The sequence below is a fragment of the Coloeus monedula genome (genome assembly GCF_965178545.1).
Source record: "Coloeus monedula genome assembly, chromosome: 17".
Lineage (NCBI taxonomy): Eukaryota > Metazoa > Chordata > Aves > Passeriformes > Corvidae > Coloeus > Coloeus monedula.
This window is the reverse complement of record NC_138797.1, coordinates 359,834-378,541: the sequence shown is the minus strand read 5'-3', so window position 1 is coordinate 378,541 and position 18,708 is coordinate 359,834. Positions and strand designations below refer to the sequence as shown.

The 18,708-nt window shown below is 50.3% G+C and overlaps 1 protein-coding gene across 2 annotated transcripts in view; it reads left to right on the top strand.

Annotated features, from left to right (window-relative positions):
* Positions 1-18,489, top strand: part of NDRG3 (NDRG family member 3) — a 63,598-nt gene extending 45,109 nt beyond the window's left edge. Inside the window, exons 4-16 of one of the 2 annotated variants that reach the window (XM_082292807.1) lie at positions 6,046-6,151; positions 6,837-6,957; positions 7,449-7,511; positions 7,835-7,895; positions 9,507-9,593; positions 10,129-10,185; positions 11,352-11,455; positions 11,843-11,908; positions 12,372-12,423; positions 13,762-13,809; positions 14,434-14,469; positions 14,560-14,611; positions 16,946-18,489. In XM_082292807.1, the coding sequence (XP_082148933.1) occupies positions 6,046-6,151; positions 6,837-6,957; positions 7,449-7,511; positions 7,835-7,895; positions 9,507-9,593; positions 10,129-10,185; positions 11,352-11,455; positions 11,843-11,908; positions 12,372-12,423; positions 13,762-13,809; positions 14,434-14,469; positions 14,560-14,611; positions 16,946-17,124 (1,032 nt within the window). In that variant the 3' untranslated portion in view covers positions 17,125-18,489. Of the gene's footprint in view, positions 1-6,045; positions 6,152-6,836; positions 6,958-7,448; positions 7,512-7,834; positions 7,896-9,506; positions 9,594-10,128; positions 10,186-11,351; positions 11,456-11,842; positions 11,909-12,371; positions 12,424-13,761; positions 13,810-14,433; positions 14,612-16,945 lie in introns of both variants that reach the window. The other variant, XM_082292806.1, reaches the window with a different exon arrangement.
* The last annotated feature ends 219 nt before the right edge of the window (positions 18,490-18,708 follow it).

Here is an 18,708-nt window from a genome sequence, read left to right as displayed (position 1 = left end):
ATATCTTAAGGGACTTAGGATGCCATGCAGTCAGAGGAGAAGTCCACTGATGGATGAAATACTGATTTAAAAAACCCCAGCATTTGTTTTCACAGTTGAGGTTACTTGAGGAGCACTCTGTAGATCTGTGCTGGAACCTGTGCTGCTTAAATATACTCTTTAGTGGTATGGAAAAAGTGATGGAAGGTACAGCGACAAAAGTTATGGGCCTTTGGGTAAACAAAGTGTGCTACACAATGAGTCAAACCTTCCTAGAGTGGAAAATGAAAGCATGTGCTCAGGGCTGATGATAACCCAGAGGCATAAGACCTTAACATTGCAAGGGATGAGTGACAATGTCAGCACAGGGCTTGTGACTTTCAGCAAAGTAAATCAATCCTTGTTCATCAGGAAGAGAGAACAAACAACCCCATTGTGCTGCTTCGTGCATCCACAGCATGCCTGCATGTGTTTGACATCCCGCCAGCCCCCTTGGCTCAGCAAGGACGGAGCTCCCTGGGGCAGTTTTGGAGGACAGCAGTATGGTCAGGGTTAGCTGCTGTACCAGGGCTGGCTTGACTGTCCCAAGCACATCAGCCCAGAAAGGGGCATGTGAGAGACACAAGCTATTAGGGTGTCATTTCTGGGGAGTATGGAAATGGGGTTAGTTGCTCCCAAGCTTCCAAACCAAGGGCCAGGAGATCTCATGCAAAATCAGCAGATACAAGATGGGGAATTACGTGGTTCTTTATCCCACAAATTAATAAGGTTCAGCTGCTCTGGTCACAGGGGGGGAGAGAGGTACCAAAGACACAAGTGTTTGGGGGTTGCAGCTCCATCCTCAGAAAGTTGAAGACCGCACCTCCAGTTCAGGAAGTCTTATTTGACCTACAGATTGTTGGAGGCTGGGAAACTGTTACAAGACGCAAGTGTTTGAGGACTTGTATAACACTTTCCTTTTCCGCAAGCACAGGCTCCTGAAGTCAGCCCAGCAGGCTACAACTACAGCTGGTCCTTCTGTTCCTCCTCCATCACTGCTCTTCTCATTCCTGGCCCCCAGGCACTGCTGTTGTTTGAAGCTGTGGCTCCCAGCTGTGCTGAGTGGATCGATGGCAGCTGCCTGCCCAGCCTCAGCGCTGTGTCCCAGCAGTGAGTGTGGCACAGGCTGTGCCCGCAGCTGGCGAGAGCCGGCTCTGGGAGCCACGCTGCCTCCGCTACCCATGTCCTATTTGCAGCAGGTGGGCTGCAGCTGCAGTTTATTTTTACCTACTATACAAATAAAAGCAAAAGATAAAAATCTCTTCAGAAAAACCTCTGATAAAATTTTCAGTCCCTAAGTGAAAATTGAATTTTATCCATCTCTTCAAAATACAGCCTGTGGGTCCTGATCTTCTCTTGCGTTCATCTCCCTTGTTTTGTAGACTGCAGGTTTGTAAAAGTTTGGCTGTCTCCTGGCCACATGTTTTCCACCTGCCTTCTTGTATCACTGCTTCCCTGCAGTAGACCAGGTAAGTGTTCAGACCTTAGCTGGAATTAGGCACCTGTAGGGCAACGACCCTTGAATCTCTTTTCAAACGACACTGATGCAGTGTGTCATAGCTGGCCTGAGCAGAGAGCAGAAAGAAACCAAGTGTGCCAGAGTCTGGAAGTGTCTGTTTCTTTCCAGCACATTTCTACATGAGCAAAGGGCAAATATGAGGAGAGAACATGCCAGAATTGTGTTTTGGAACACCAGCAGTTAAGGAAGCATTGATGCAGTGTGACACAGGCAGGACATCTCACTGGGCAGCTGTGAAGGGTGTCTACAAGAAGGACATGAAGAAAGTCTGTTTGTCAAGGACAGAGCGTGCAGCCTGCCAAGTTCCTGTTCTCTCACTGAGTGCTCTGGTACCCACTGTAACTGGGTATTCTGCTCCATGTTTGAGAGAGTAATAAGCCAGTAATAATGTAACAAAATAATAACTTTTGGGGGGCAGTTCAAGGTAGCAGTTGTATTGTGTAAGTGTAGAGACTGTTGTTGTCATCTAAAGCATAATACCTAAGCTCTGGTTTAAGCCTCTGTCTCGTGCTGTCTTGTGGCTTTGATAGGAGAGAGCTGTTGTGGAGAAACAGGTAATGGGCAGCTATGTGTGCTCTATTGGTGTGTCATCTGTAAATGATTTTGTCCTTTGCAATCAGAGATTGAGGTAAAAGCCCTAAACCTCCAGGGCAAAGTTTCAGAGAAAATGAAGTTCACTGGAAAAACTGACATGGAATTACCTGTAGGGAAGCTGGGGGTAAAACTCAGTCTTACTTCTCCAGATCATCTTGAAAAAGAGATCAGCATGATCAGCTGATATGCAGCTAAAAAAGTGAAGGCAGAAGCCCTTATCTAGTTGAAGTGGCTGCTGCTCCCTTGGTAGAAAGGAGAAAGCCTTGGAAAAAGGCTTTTAAAAGTAATACACTTTATTCAGAGTAGAGAAGGGTAGCTGCTTCCCACGAGGAGGATTTCCACCTTGCTAGGGAACTAGCAGGAGAAATACAAAGTAACCTTAAACTCTCCCAGACTGAGGCATTGACACTGTACAGGGCAGAGTAAGAAGTTTGCAGATTTAGCATCTTATAAGTGCTGCTTGCTGAGATTTGTTAAAGATGGGATTTCTTATGTTGCTGCCATGTTCAGTGTTGTGCTGGTTTGAAGGACAGGTGTCTGCCAAGGAAGGTGGGAACCTCCTTTGGAATGGAAAATGTGACCCCCTTCCCTCCGGATTCTGATCAGTTTGAAATGAAGGGGCTTTCAGGCAGAGCTGCGGGAGAAGGAGCAGCAGCTCTTTGCTGCTGTGTGTGTGGGTGCCAAGGCACACAAAGAGCAGCGCCGGCAGCACCAAGGAGCAGCAGCAGAGCCCAGGGCCGGCCTCTCCCGGCCGCAGCCCTTTCCCCTCGCTGCAGCTCCGCTCGCGGCCGCCAGGGGCGCTGGTGGCTCCCGGCCGGGCAGGGCGGCTGCGGGGATTCCCGCGCCTGCAGGGGGCGCTGTGCCGCCAGCTCGGCCGCCTCTGCCCGCGGTGATGGCGGCCGGGCCGGCGGGAGGGATGGAAAAGGGGCTTCCTTGGCAAAGCCCCAGGGGCGGCCGGGCCCCTCGGGTGCCGCTCGGGAGCCGCAATGGAGCGCAGCAGGAACCTCGGAGCGGCGGCTGCCGCAGCACCGGCGGGCACGGGGGGCAGACAAAGTGTGGCAGAAAATTCCACAGCCGTAGCAGGAGCCGCGGGCTGTCCCGGCGGGCACGGGGGGCCGGGTTAACGTGCAGTGAAAGAGCCGGAGCAGCGGCAGAAAGCAGCGGGGCCCGGCAGCGGCAGCAGCCGGGAGCTGCTCCCTCCGGGAACGGGGCCGGGGTTGGGGTCCCGGGTTTTTCCCCTGAGGCACCCGAGTAGATGGTGAGGGTCCTTTCCAGTCAGATCGGGTGTTAATAAGGTCCCAGTTCACCGGCTGCAGCAACTCGACCGTTCCCCTCCAATCCCGAGAAAGAGCCAGGAGCTGAGCCCAGCCCTCACCCCCCAGCCAAAACTCTCGAGGTCCCTCTGCCCTTCCCAAGAGAAAAGCTCCCGGCTAAGAAGCTGCAGCCAGCTGCACCCCTTCGTCCCATCTTGGCCACTTCTTTTGTCTTTTAAGTACTGGTTGTTATCATTTCTTAGGCAACAGATGGGAGAAAATTCCGTGAAAGAAAGAAAGAAAAAAAAAAATCCTAACCTCCAACAAGTGTACATTCCCTGTATTTGAATCACTAATACGACTGAAGGAGTAGCAGGGTAGTCCCCTTTCCCCCAAAGTGCAGTTTATACAGTGTGCAAAGTCAAAGTAACCAGGAGAGCAAGAATTGATTATTAGCTCAAGGAAACTTTTCCTTCCCCACTTGAGAGCTGAGATCCAAGCTCGGCGTTGGAAAACAGAAATGCAGGGTGCTGCAGTTTGAAACACATTGAGATGCTTGGACAGAGGCTCTGAAGGGAAGTGGGTGTGTCTGTTTCTAGTACCTTGTCCTGTAGCTTACCTAGTAAAAAGCATGTGTGGCCTTAGCAGTAAGATCAGATGTAATTACAGAAAAGACTGTATGCAGACATATTTCAATATCATCAGCTCTTTTGTTGCTTTCTGTGCTTTTCTTATTGTTGCCTCAGTTTAGTGGTTTTGCTTCTCTTTGATAGCTGACCTTTTGCTGCTGCCTATAGACCCCACCCTCGTCCCCTGCAGGTGTATCTTCATGAGCTGTGAGTCAGTTTAATTGATCCTGTGCTCAGGGCAAGGTTATTCCTTCTGCCACCCCATGCACTCCCCTTGGGCTCTGAGCCAGAACCAGCATTTGCCAGACCTCTCTGTGAGCTTCTTAACTCACTGACCTGGCAGAAGTCTTAACAAAGTAAGATTAATTTAAAAACAAAACAAAACAAAAAAGGCAGCTGGATAGTTTCCTGCCAGCTCAATGAGTTCAAGCTGCTTATGGAAGAGCCTAGCAAGTGCCAGGGCTGGCAGAGAGTCTTGCTCGTAGTGGCAGCCTTTAGTCCAGCCCTCTGAGGCACAGGGGAAGTGGGGGTTGCAGGCTCCAGCCACTTTGGCACTCGCTGCACTCTCCATTTTCTTCACTGTGTTTCACCATTCCAGCCACCTGCACTGCCAGTCACCACTCTTGGCCTTCTCTGAAAGTGGCCACTTTAGTTAAAGGACTCTTTAACACCTGCAGGCTTGGAGAGCACTGAACTGGAGTTCAGTGCTGTGGCTGCACGGCACATCCTTCAGGAATACAGGACAGAGCTGTGCCCAGCTCAGCAGAGCAGCCTTGAGAGAGCTGAGTCACGGGCAAGGGGCAGAGCCTGCAGGTTTTCTGGAGGCTGAGGAAGCAGAGACTACACCCTGGGCTGCCTTGTGCAGCCTTGCTGTGAGGGCAGGAATTCCTGCCACGTGGACACACGCTCAGCGTACACAGATGAGTCCTTTCCTACCCCCACAGTCCCCTCCTAAGGAAGACAGGTGAGCCTCAGGTGAGGTCACTTGCAGACAGGTCTCTGCTGCTTTGTAGGTAAGTACTCCAGCTTCTGCACATGCGCAACCCAACAGCTGCATGCAGGCAAACCCAGCCCCATTTGGAGGACAAGGACAGCCAGGGGTGTCTTGTCATCCTTCAAAGGCAAGCTCAAGAAGGTTTCAGGCTACCACAGGTGATTTGGCTGGGGCAGCGTCCTCCTGTTGCCACACTCCTGGGGCAAGGGGAGAGAGAGGCTTTGGAGTCCTCAAAAAGAAGCACAGCTGGGGGAAGGAGGGTCTTGCACTGCAAGAACTAAATCAGTCTGCCCCACAACCAGCCCTCAGAGTACCCAGAAAGTGGGGGTGAGGTGGATTTCTGGTGTGCTGCAAACCAGGTAGTCTCACCAGTCCTGTATTTGGTTTAATGACTTTCAGGTAATTCAAAACTAATTTCATATACTTTGTGTAAACTAGTAAAACATATTTTTGAGGTCGTAATGTCCTGTCTTCAAGCTGAACCATGAAGCTTTTTCCTAAGCAGGTACTTTCTTAATATCAAGAAAATAATTGGTGCTTTTTACAGTTTCTGTAAGTGGATGTCTCTCCATTGATTGGTGTAGATGAGAGAAGGGACCTACAGGTGATGTTGTATACCCAGCTTTCCTGACATCTCCACAGCTTTTCCAAAGTCCATAGTTATCCCAGACATCTTGATCATGGGAAGATGCAGCCCCAGACCATTTGCACATCTGTACAAAAGCAAGCTGCTTTGGGCAGTGGTTGGACACAGAGGTTGAATACAGAGATTGGATCCACACAGGGTTGTGGATTAGCCAGGTTGGATGGGTCTTGGAGCAACCTGATCTAGTGAAAAGTATCCCTGCTCATGGCCGCGGGCTGGAATGAGACGGTGTTTAAGGTCCCTTCCAACCCAAACTGTTCAGTGATTTCAAGAGCTGTACTGTGAGTAGGAGAGCTGTGTTAAAGTGGGAATGAGGCCCTTGCTGCTGGCCCTCAGGGTTCCCTGTGCAGGCAGCACATGTAACACTGGGGCTCCTTCTTCTCTCTCTGCAGGAACATGACATTGAGACAGCTTTCGGAGTGGTTCATGTCACCATGCGGGGCACGCCTAAGGGGAACAGACCTGTCATCCTCACATACCATGACATTGGCCTCAACCGTAAGCCCTTGCATTCCCAGGACCCTGAAAAAGTGATTGTTTGTGGTATTTGCTTTTGAGCGTGGGGAGTAGCAGGCCTGGCATGGAGCTGAGATTAGGTCATTCCAGGGTGAAAAGATAAAGGTCTGCGGGAGAGAGAGCACGTGGCATGCCCCTGTCCATTCCAAGAGCCCTTGAAAGGTAGGGCCAAGGTGGAAAGGTGGAAATAGGTCCACCCAACACACTGTAGTGCTCTAGCTGACTTGCTACACTGTGTGATAGGGTATCCATTCCCTGGGTGCTGGGCAGGTGAACAAGTTCTTTCTACATGGCTGCAGCAGGAGCGTAATGATCTGGTGGGCTCAGCTCATCTTTTGACATGTCTTCCCACCCAACATGTACTGTTATGTTCACACAGGTGCTCCTCTGTGAGTGCTTTGAGTACCCAGGTGCTGCAGGCCCTGCTTTCCGGGACATTGCAGGCTGGACTCTTGTTTGTGTGCCAGCCCTCCAGTCATGGCAGTTCCATTGCTGGGACTCACTGCTGCATTGCAGTTTTGAGGCACAGCACATACACCATCCAGCACCCACTGCTCTGTGGGCTCAGTGGGGACTTGAGTTCCTGCAGGTGTGTGCCGTGGTGTTTGGAGGGTGGCTTGCAATAAAACTTAAGTAAATGTCTAATTTCTTTATGTTGTTGTTGCAGACAAATCCTGTTTTAATGCATTCTTTAACTTTGAAGACATGCAAGAGATCACCCAGCATTTTGCTGTGTGCCATGTGGATGCGCCAGGCCAGCAGGAAGGAGCTCCCCCATTCCCATCTGGGTAAGAGGTCTGCAGAGACCCATGTTGTTCAGTCTGGACTGAGGTAGTACCCAGTTTAAGCCAGCTGGGACTGCCAGGCTGAGTGTAGCGGTAAGCAGCTGTCAGCAGCAGAGGAAATGGCAAGATGAGGAGGCTTCCCAAGGGGCATTCATGGAACTCTCCAATTACTAAGACATGGGTAAAGCCCTCACTAGTGCTGAGTCTGGTACCAGCTTTCTGACTTGAACATGAGCCCAGCACACTGCAGTCGAGCTGGCATTTCATCTGTCTGTCCTGCCACAGAAGTCTGACTGCCCAAAAGACCCCAGCTGTGTGTTAGTCTTGCTCTGAGGGATGGGATCCACACAGTCAGCTGAAACATACAGTATTGTTGCACATTAATAACCTATGCACATGTCTGTCAGATGTTTCTTGTCCCTCCTCCTACCTTGAGTGGAACTGGAAGGTAACCTCTGTCAAGCTGCATTTGGAGGTCCTCTCTTGCTTTTCAGGTACCAGTATCCCAGTATGGATGAACTGGCTGAAATGTTACCTGCTGTTCTGACACACCTGAAGTAAGTCTCTGAAAGGAAATGGGGTGAGCCAGCTGGATACCACTATTCCAGCACCTACCTCTGTCTCTGCGTGCTGTGTCTGATATGCTCACTGAGGTGTCCCAAGAGGCACAAGCATCTCCCAGTCAGTGTGATCCTGTCTAGCTCTGTGCTAGGAACACTGTCTGCTACATGAGCAATTTATGGCTGCTGCATCATTGCTGCATTATTTCGAAAACAAACCATAAGTGCACATCTGGATGCAGAGGGGAAAGGCTTTGCCTCTAGGGATGCTTCAGCTGAGCTAAGTTAGTCTTGCTGACTGTGAAATCCCTGTATTTCAGCCTGAAAAGCTTCATTGGGATTGGCCTGGGAGCTGGTGCTTATGTCCTCAGCAGGTGTGCAGTAAGTATCTCTTCACTGCTGGTGACTCACGTGGGCTGTGGTCGTTGCTGATCAGACTGACGGTGTGGGGCACAGGCAAAGTAGCAGTCAGTAATTACAGCAGGGCTGCAGGGAGCCACGGGAGAGCTACCTCCATCCAGATGGTTATGTTGTAGCAGTCAGGGTTACTCTGAAGCTGTGCCAGGCGTGGAAAGATTGTAATGTGATACCTTTGAGTCAGCAGAGCCCATCCTGAGTGCTAGGAATAGCCAGTCTTGAGTCTTCACAGAGACTGGCTGCATTACTGTGTGCTGTGTGCAGTGTTTGTAGCACCAAAGAATTGATGTGGTGATGTACTGCAAACCGGTGTTGATGAGGAATGTGCTTCGTCACTAGAAGGAAGCGGATTTTGCTCCACCCTTACACAAGAGAGCTGCCTCTATTTTGGTACCTGGTTATACATTTCTCTCAAGTGTAGTGTTCATGTGAAATCAGCGGGCATTGTTTAGCAGCCCAGGAATTTGCCTGAGTGTTTCAGAAATAGTGTTAAAAAAAGCCCCATAAATGTGACATTTTCAGTAAAATTTGCTTCAGGTTGATGAGTGCAGAGAGTTGCCAGTTGTTCAGACCGCTATCATTTCTTCAGGCCACTGTGCTGGGCAGCTGCCCCTCCTACACAAAGTTCTCTGTTTCCCATTCCCTACAGTCAGGATTGAGCCAGGGCAGTGTGAGGCACTGGTGTTTCACTGTTCCTTGCCTTCTGTATCTTGGGTAGTTTTCAGCCTTGCTAAAGAGGAGTTTGTGCAAATCAGCCTTAGTCCTCAGTGAAGTGCCACAGGGCCCTTGCCATGCTCCCTGGGCTGTGGGCAGTTTCCTGCTGAGGACAGAGGTGTTTCCTTCTGTTTCACATCAGTGCAGTAGAGCAGGAGAGCTACCATAGAACTTCAGCCTTGGAGCGAGCCCAGAACTCAGAGGCTAGTTGCCTCTGATTTCTGAGTTTATGTTTGCAAGCAGTTCTCATAAGTGCTTCCTACCTGTGCTCCCCAGGTACAGCCTGAGGTACACTGCAGGGTTTTGGGTTGCTGGATGAAGCAGGGGAAGGGGTGTCTGCAGGCAGGGAGGCAGCAGGGGTGCTGTTTGGGCAGTGGGTGCCCCTGTAGCTCAAGTTTTCCATGCTGCAGGGGTTTGGGGGCCTCAGCACTAACTCCGCTGCCATTTGCCTCATCTCCACTGGGAGACTGCCTCTTCCTTGAGGAGAAGGAGGTGCTCTCTAGGCACAGGAGTCTTTCCAGGTGCTGGATTGGAGCAGAGAAGGTTGCTGCTCCCAGCCCTGTAACACACAGGGCCTGAGCAGGACCCGCATCTGTGCCAGGTGCACAGGTCACCAGAAGGCACTGCTGAGGCTGTAGGTCCTATGGAACAATCAGTCCCTCAGTGCCACAAGTGAATCGAGTCTGGTCTTGCTGGGAGCCACTGGCTGCCAGCTGTTACCCTGGCACAGAGGAGCTCCCTACTTTGCATTTTACTTTGTCTCGCACCTTTTGCAAGAAATTTTCCAGCTGCTGCACCAGCTGTTGACCACTGTGTGGGCTGAATCATCCTTCTGATTGTGCCTCTGCTCTCTCCCCACAGCTCAGCCACCCTGACCTGGTGGAGGGACTTGTTCTTATTAATGTTGATCCGTGTGCAAAGGGATGGATTGACTGGGCAGCATCGAAGGTGAGATTCTGCTTCCCCACACATCTGCTCTCCACAGCACCTAATGAACAGTGTAGAGTAAAAAAAAGGACATAATACAGGAATTTTTCGATTTCTGGTGAAAAATGCACGATTTATTTTCTGTCCCTGCTGCATTCTTGGTCTGGGTATAGTATGGCCTTTGCCTTAGGGGCAGGGGTGGATGTGATCATGTGGACAAGAAATGCAGGTAAACTGCTTGGAGCACTCAGCTTTCCTCTCATTTAGTACTCCTGCTTGCAGGCTTCATTTGATTGATATTGAATGGATCTCTTAATTATTTTTGTATTCTGGTCCCTTGAAGTTATTCAAGGTTTCAAGTTTTTTGGAGAGCTGTGTTGTGTGTACAGTTTCTTGGAAGCTTTACGTGTCCATCCCAAGCTTCAGGCATTTGCTTCTTATATAATTTGAATGGTTTCTTCATTGTTTTCTTGACTCTGAGTAGCTGTTTTGCAATGTGTGATGAAACTGCATTTTCCATTTACTCTCCTCCTTATTCATGGTCACTCTTTTTCAGTTTTCAGGCTGGACAACCAACATTGTGGATATTGTCTTGGCGCATCATTTTGGCCATGTAAGTACCCAGCAGATGTTAATGTTGCCTGTGCAACTGTACATGGAGCTATAACTTCTGCACGTGTCTGCTCCCAAATAGTTCTGGTCCATCAGATAAGGCCACAGGTAGTACCATTTTCTTTGTGTGTCAAGCTCACATCGGGGTTGGCATGCTGGGGGGCACACACATCCTCACTCTTGCCCTAACTGTCTCCAGGCCATGCACTGGTGGTGGAACTCCTTTGTGGTGCCCAGGACGCTATCCACAGAAACAAATGGCAGCCAGTTCTCTGTAGCCAGCATGGAAGCCTTTGGACTGTGGGTAGAGCACAGGTCAGCTGGGAGCTGACAGTGGGATCTTGTACCTGTCCAGATGTTGAACTGCTGCATTCTGCTCTTCCTCTTACCCTTCAGTTTCAGCAGAGGCAAACCAGCCCCTCCTGAAAACTTTGGATACAGCAATGCCTTCTGTTTGGGATTAGCTGTCTCTCAACCAGCAAGCTTACTGGGCAGTGACAGGGATAGTGTGTTTGCACACTTTATAGGCTACACAGCAGATCAGTCCGTGACCTGAAGTCCTCTTGCAACAACACATCAGCACTGGAAGGAGAGCTTCCTTCTCCAGCACTGCTTCCTCCTGCACACATCCTGTTCCCTTCCCACTGTCAAGCCCCTTCATTGTATGTAGTGCTTCCTTGCATTCCCTGCTCTCTCTGGCTCTCTAAGAATGTAGTTTCTTCTTAGAACTGGGTGCTGGGATTGAACTTCCCTTTGATCACAGTCTTTCAGCTTACCTATCAGCCTACCTTACAGCTTTGCTTCTTAAACATTAAGCATACGTGGAAGACCTGCCTAATGCAGAGTGATTTGTATCTGTGTAAGCATTACTGAGGCTTGGGAGTTAACTTATCCCATCTCAGGATACCTGTACTCTTGCTGCAGCTTGTGCATTGCCAGTTGTAAAAGTGTAGTCACATTACCAAAGCGTGGCATGTACCAGCACATCACATAAACACCTCATGTCTCCAGGATCCTGATACAGTCTGGAGTCGCTGCCCTGTGGTGTCACTGCTCAGGGAATGACGTGTATGGACACACTTTAATGCTTTGGTATTTTTATGACTATTGCTTCTTTGCTTGTCAAAAGTACGTTTCCTGTCTTTCAATTTTTCTGCTTTTGTACAGGAGGAACTGCAGGCAAATCTAGATTTGATCCAAACATACAGGCTTCATATTGCGCAGGACATTAACCAAGATAACCTTCAGCTGTTCCTCACTTCATACAACAGGTATAGAATAACTTTTTGCCTAACAGACAGCTCCTACAGCTTCCCTACTCAGTAGATTTGCTGCCATATGTATTATCCTATTGGGTATTGTATCAGGGGAAGCTTTGTCCTAAGCCTAGTCTTCAGCTGTTTCCTGAGCCAAGCCTAGCCCTTGTGTCTGCCCCCAGACCCTGTCACACCTCAGTAGATCATCTCTGGGCACACAGCAATGGCATGAGAGGATGGATCCTGTTTTCTGGGAATGACTACTGGGGCTCCTGCTCAGGGCATGACACACAGAGTTGCCTGGGTGGTGGAGCCAGCACTGATGGTTGGATTTTGTGTGCCCCTTTGATATCCAGTTTCCTTTGCAAATTTAGTGGAGCATTGTTCTGTTTTGTCTTTCAGTCGTAAAGACCTGGAAATTGAGAGACCAGTTGTTGGTGTCAATGAAACGATTGCAAAAACACTCAAGTAAGTTGTCTGAATCAGCCTATCTCAGTTGCTGACTGTGCAGTCTCTTCAGCAGAAAAGATGCTGTTGCTTCTCAGCAAGAGCTGCACCAAGCCCAAGTGCTGGGAAGATTGTCCAAGACAGTCCCAGGCTGTGGTGCAGGACTGTCAGCTGCAATGGGGCAGAGGTGTCTGGAAGTCCTCTCATTAAGAACACATTGAGATTCTCCAGAAGGCAGTGTCAGAGGCTCATGTTTGCAACAACAGTGGCGGTTGATATGCATGGAGGGGATAGTCTGGGTATGTCTGCAGGCCCTGGAGAATGTTTTGGTACAACAAAATGCCGAGGTGTGATGGCAGGCAGGGATTTTGCTAAGCCTTTTTTTTGTTAACCTTTCATGAGGGTATTGGTTCACAGAGCTCAACCTTCTTAGAAATCCCTTGGATGCACTTTGAGTAACACCTCTGTTTTGGTTTTTGAGCAGGTGCCCTGCCTTGCTTGTTGTTGGTGACAACTCACCTGCTGTGGAAGCAGTGGTATGTATCCATGAGCTCTTTGCTCTTGTGACATTAGCCCCACAAGTCACTTCGCAACCCTGCAGTGCTTTCACCTTGCCCAGAATTAGTTACAGACAGTGGCTCTTTGTCCCAAACTCTTTTCCAGTCACCCAGCTACTCGTGGGAGAGCCAAGGCTCAGGGGGCCTGAGTGGCCCTCAGGGCAGCTCCAAGGTGAGGATGGCAGAATCTGAATGAGCACCCTGCTCATTCACCCTGCTCATCAAACAGGTGATGCAGAGGACCCTGTTCAGGATCGTGCATCCTTCCCCAAGCTCTGCCAGGCTGCTGCCTGCAGTTTGGTTCAAGTCTTGAATTGCTGTTGTTTTGCTGTTACACTGAGGCTACCTGGGGATTAAAAATAACTGAGTGTGACTCCAGTTCTTGGGGTGGGGAGCCATGTAGAGCTCTCTTAGAGCACTGCGTCATCAGGAAGGCAGCACATAGGAGCTGTTGTCCTCTGCAGACACCCATAACCCACTCCCCTCCCAGCACAGCTGTAAACAGGGCACGGTACAGGGTAGTGTGTTTGTGGTGGATGTTGCTCCTCCCTGTCAGCCAGGGATTGTGGGGAGACCAGGGCGTTGTGAACAAAAGCAGCTGTCTAAAACTGTGGAAGAGTGTAGGAGTCTCCTAAAGCAGTAACTTGAACCTAGGAGCCATGTATGGAGAGCATTTTATGGCCATGGGCTGTTCCCTTGGTCTGTTTGATCTGGAAGTCTGAAATTAAGTCTGCAAGTTTTGACTTTTCTAGGATAATGTCCTTGATTCCCATTGCTTACTGGCCACAGCACAGTATGGGATAGGGTCTTCTGCACCTTAGTGTGCCTGTCTGGCTGCCTAGGTTCCCAGCCCTCCCCTAACCTCCCCTGCTGAGGATGCTTTTCCTATAGGGCCCCTGCCTATTCCCTTTTTGCAGCAGCCTTACAGAGAAGAGGTGGTGGTGGCCCCCTTGTCTGGCCAGGGGACTGAGTGATGTCCCTCATGCTGCACAGAAATCTCCTTCCCTCCCAGTCTTGCTGTCAGAGCGCAGAAGGTGCTCCAGGGTTTCATAGTGCATCCCAAAACTAGGGGATGATTTCACTTGAAGTCATGACCTGTCATCACAAGGTCCCTTGGATAGAACACCTGCCGTTCCTCCCTGGATCTTTTATTCATTGTTCACTTCCTACATGATCTCTGCTTTCTTGCTCAGTCCTTCCTGGCTCCAGAGAAAGTGGCTGAAGACAGCCACTGCTTCTGGTGCAGCTACCCCACATTTTACATCTGACTCTTCAAGTTTTCTGTGTGACACCATGTCCTTCTCTCCTTTTTTCTAGGTTGAATGCAATTCACGTCTTGACCCAACCAAAACTACCCTTCTGAAGGCAAGTGCCACTCTAGAATCATTCTGGCCAGCACAAAGACACTATTTTTGCTCATCTCGTTAGATTTTTGCCTTCCATACATTTGGCTTTAAGAAGTTTGTGGACAGTCTTTCAGGGCTGTGCTCCCTCCTCCATGGAGCCAGAGCTGAGAGGGAAGAGTTTGTCAGGGTCCCCAAATCCCTGCTTTATGGCCACCTTCAACTGGTAGGGAAGACCCCTGAGATTAGAGATGCCCTCCACCCTGCTCTCTGCAGCAGCAACATCCTTTTTCCTAGCTTTGTACCGGTCCTGCCCACCCTCACCTGTGGCCCTGCAGTGTGCCAGACAGCAGCTGGATGGAAATGCAAAGTGACACGTTTGGCTGGGGGAGAGGTGGCAGTGGAAGGTGCTGGGCTTCTGGAGTGTGGTCTGAGATCACCTGGTGACATGGCCTCCAAAGTGCAGGGTTCCCTCAGCAGCAGGTCCCTGAAGGTGTGCCAGCTGGCCTTGCTCTGGCTGTAGAGGTGAGATGGTGGAAATTGCAGTGTGGTGCTCTCAGCCATGGTGGGTGGGTGGTGCTGGTGTGGTTTGGGGTTGTCCTGGGCAGGAAGGACAGCTCACCCTGCCTTTTGTTTCCTGTTGCAGATGGCCGACTGTGGGGGCTTGCCCCAGGTGGTTCAGGTGAGACAAACCTTGGTTCTCCCACGGCATTTGGGTGGTACAGAGCCCTTTGTTCTGCTTGCACTAAAGCCGCCCTCTCTGTTTCCACAGCCTGGCAAGCTGACCGAAGCCTTCAAGTACTTTGTACAGGGAATGGGCTACAGTAAGTGGCAAACATAACTTTGTGGTTTGGAGCAGGGTTGTCATGAAGGGAACTCAAGCTTTCTGGTCCATCTGGCATCTGTGTCCCTACTTCTGAGCTAGTGTGGTTGCCAGGAGATCCATCCATGCTGGAAAATCAACTAGTGTGCTGACAAGCTTTAGCAAACCAGTGTTGTTCCCTGACATGTGTTGGCGACTCCTTTCTGGTTGCTGGTGTTGGTAAAACCTTGTAAGTCTGTCTTTGTGCCAATCCAGAAAAATGTGTTCCCAAGAACAGCAGATCTGTGCATACCTTCTCCAAAGGGGAAGGAGGTAGCAGTGCAGCCCCACGACTGGTCCGGGTACATGAGAGCTCTTCCCTTTCTCCTCAGATGTTCCTGTTTCTCTCAGACTCACCAGGGTTAAGCAATACTCCAGAACAAATCCCTCTAATGGCAGAACAGGTTACTGGGTGACTTCCGAGGCACCCAGGGAGCCCAGAGAGAGCTGTGCTTTGCACCAGTGCATGTCCTGCCCTATGGCTTCCTCCCCATGCTTGGAAGCAGAAGACATTGTCACCTGAGTGTGTCAGACTAACAGCTGCTCAGCTCCCTGCCCTTGGTGCTCCTGAGGGATGGGAGGAGAAGGGCTTCTTTACTTTATCTCCCAGAAGGGCTTTACTGCTCATGAACATCAGGAGAAGGGCTTCTCAGTGCATTACAGCAACTCTCTCTTACCTGCTGGGGCCAGGAGTTCCCTTTTGTGGATGATGAGCCTTCAAAAGCTGGAATTAGGGAAGGAGTTGGTTTGTGTGACTGGCTAACCACTCAGCATGGCCACTGTGGGAGCTGGGACACTTGCAGTGGTCTCCTCACAGCTTTGCCAGCTCATGGTCAGGACTTAGCAGAAGCTGTCCTTTTCCTCAGGGCTCTGCAGGTGACACAAATGTAGGACAGTCATGTTCTCCAACACTGGCCAAAGGAGCCGGATCTTGCAGAGGAAGATGCTGTGTGAGGAGGGTCCCTCAGCCTTACTGAAAGCGTTTCAAAGTTCATGTATTTTGTGTTCCTGGTGTTAGTAAAGTCAGCAAGTGCTGTCATCAGAGCAAGGGCTTCAGCAGCACTTTGGGGGTCAGCTCTCATCAACAGGATGTGCAGCACTGGAGGACAGGCCAATTTTCTCCTTCCAGAATTAGTAGCTGGTACCAGAATAGTTTTCCCAGCTTTGGTGGGCAAGACTGTGGAACACTGTGGAGCGTGGTCAGTTTTCTTGGGGAGAACAAGGTAGAAGCAAAACACAGCTGGGCACTGCTTAAAATACAGAAGCCAGTTCTCCAACAGCTGTTCCTGTGCCTGCTGTACATGGGCTGAAGCAGCTGGATGTACTTGTGCTGACACTGCAGGTGGAAGGTAACAGCCTTGCAGGAGACTTGTAGCAGGAGTCTGATGCTGTTATCCCAAAGACATGAATTTCTGTCCCGTATTTGGAGTTACACAGTATAACCCAGGGAAACAGTATCTCCATTGAGCAGGTGTGGAGTGTGCAGTGGGGAGTTAATGTCACCAGGTATAGTGTGATTTTCAGCTAAAGGCATTGGTCTGGCCCCGATGGGTTTTTAGATGAGCTTGGCCTCTCCCTGAGATGCTCATTAGCAGCTGCTCTTACAAATTCTGGGAGCTTTCCATGCAGTGTATGAGCTGGGAACAGAAGGAAAGGTAGCTGGGGGTCCCAGGAGTAGTGCAGCCACTAGTCACACACCGCAACTAATTGGCTCTTTCCTGTATTCATCCCTTTCCTTGTCTCATGTTGTTTCCAGTCCCTTATGTGCAGCTCAGCCACCTAAGCACTGAGTCAGGTACCTCCAACCGTGCATCCACCTCGGCCCCGGTCTGTGTGCTGAGTGGAATTGTCCTCTGGGTGCTTTGCTCTGTCTCAGCATGTCCTGCTGTGGGTGGGCTGATCGTTGTACTGTGTGTGCTATGGGTTTCCACCTTTCATTTGTATTTTGTTGATTGTTGCATGACTTCAGCTCTGTGGTTTTCTAGAGTGATGAGACTGACTTTCAAAAGGTCACCCATGCCATAGCTGCCTTGGTTTGCACAGACACTGGCCGTGGCTGCACTTGCAGATGATCAGTTACACTGCTGGCATTTGCTCACCTTGGACCTTTTGAAATTGGGCCTTAAACATCTTGCTTTAGACATGCAAAGACTTAATTTTGGCAGTGAAGAGTGAATTTTCTTCCCAAGGGTACAGCTCTTTCTGTGCTTACCCAGTGACACATACCCGAGTGACTGTGGTCCTGGCTCCAGGAACTGCCTTCTTGTCTGAGTCTCACATTTGTTCTCTCTTGCAGTGCCAGCAGCCAGCATGACTCGGTTGATGCGCTCCCGTAGCCACTCCTCCTCCAGCGTGGGCTCTGGCGAGAGCAGCCGCAGCCGGTCTCATGCCAGCACCCATGGGGAAGGAAGTGTTGGAACCCCAGAAGGCATTGACCTCCAGGCTGCACCTCAAACTATGGAAGTATCCTGTTAGGCAGGAGCCCCTTTTCTGGATTCAGACAGCTCCACTCAACCCCACTGAACCCACTCAGAATTTAGCATTTCATCTGACATGGCATTAACTGTTCCCTCTAACCTGTGCATGCCCATCTGAGCAGCCACCTCCTTGGTAGTCTGTACTTGACATTACTTTGATCCTTTCTGTATCCCCTTGGCATCAGAGTCTCTTTAAAACTCATTGACATTCCATGGTCTTAGTAAGTCCCATTACTGTACATGCTGATGCCATCTCCTGTCTGTGCTGTGTATCAATCCAGATGACAGCCGTTGTCTCCCTTCTTCATTTAAATATAATTTCTGTGGCTTTGTGAGGTTTAGAAATGCTTTCTAGTTGTGCTTCTGCTAAAGGACCCTTGTGGTGCAGTTGGTATGTCATTGGTGGGACGTGGGAAAGACCACGAGGATGTGGCACTCCAGGCACTGGAGCAGACAGTGCTCTGTGTGGAGCTGTGCCTGGGGCGTGGAACCCACTGGAAGATCTGTGTGTTCCCAGGGCTGTTTCACATGCCAGGCAGCCTGAGGACAAATGGTCAGGAATACTGTCTTGATCTTACCTGTGTATATGTGTTAAGAAGGAGCAGAGTGATTTCTTACCTGAGCCTCCTGAAAAAGCAAAGCAATTAACCAGTAAACTACACTAACAAGGTGCACTATTAACCCAGTACAAGGGATTAAACTCCAGCAGCCCTGGCTCTAGACCACTTCTGCAACCCTCTGCTGACCCGGCAGAAGGGCAGGATGCAATGACACATGGTCACTGTTCTGCCCTGGCACAGGTGAATCATTTGAACATGAAGCAGGTTGTGAAACGGGAAGCAGTGCCTCTTGCCAGGTGGAGATCGCAGAATCTGCTGCACTGCCAGCTGTGTCCCACTGCTGCTGCCCCAGGCAGGGTCTGCACAGGGTGCAGTTATGTGGGGGCAGGGAACACCAGTGATGTGACAACCAGCAATCACACATTCCTGTGAGTCAGGTCAGAAGGGTGAGCAGTGAACACCTATGAGCAGGTAGTAGTTACTGTCTTTGTGGAATTCACAATTCTGCTGTGTTTTTACACCCGGCTGGGTCACCAAGGGTGGACAGCAGATGCCTGCTACGGGCCAGGGTCTGGTGTTAATGGGAGAAAAGGGATAAGTGGTCAGGCTACTGCAAATCTCAATTGATAAGCAAAACATCCTTTCCTCACTGCTGTGCAGCCCTGACCCAATGGGAGCCAGCTCCTCCCAGGGTCGTGCTCATGTTCTGCTCCATTTCAGGTAGGGAATGGGACCGGGAGGCTCTGCCTGAGGGGGACTTTGTACCGGTTATTGAATAAAGCTGTAACTGAGTTTCATTGTTACTCTGTGTGCTCTTGGTGTTTCTCTTGGCACAACCTGCACCCCTGGGGGTTTGGCCGTGTGAGTGTGTCCTGCGGCAAGCAGCAAACTTGTCCCCATGGCAGGGAGAGGACTGGGCACCTCTGCACCAGGATAATGTGGTTGGTGGCCCTGTGGCCCCTGGTAGAAGGCTGTCCAGGGACATTGGAGAGCTGGTCCCTGCCAAAATGCAACTAGAAATT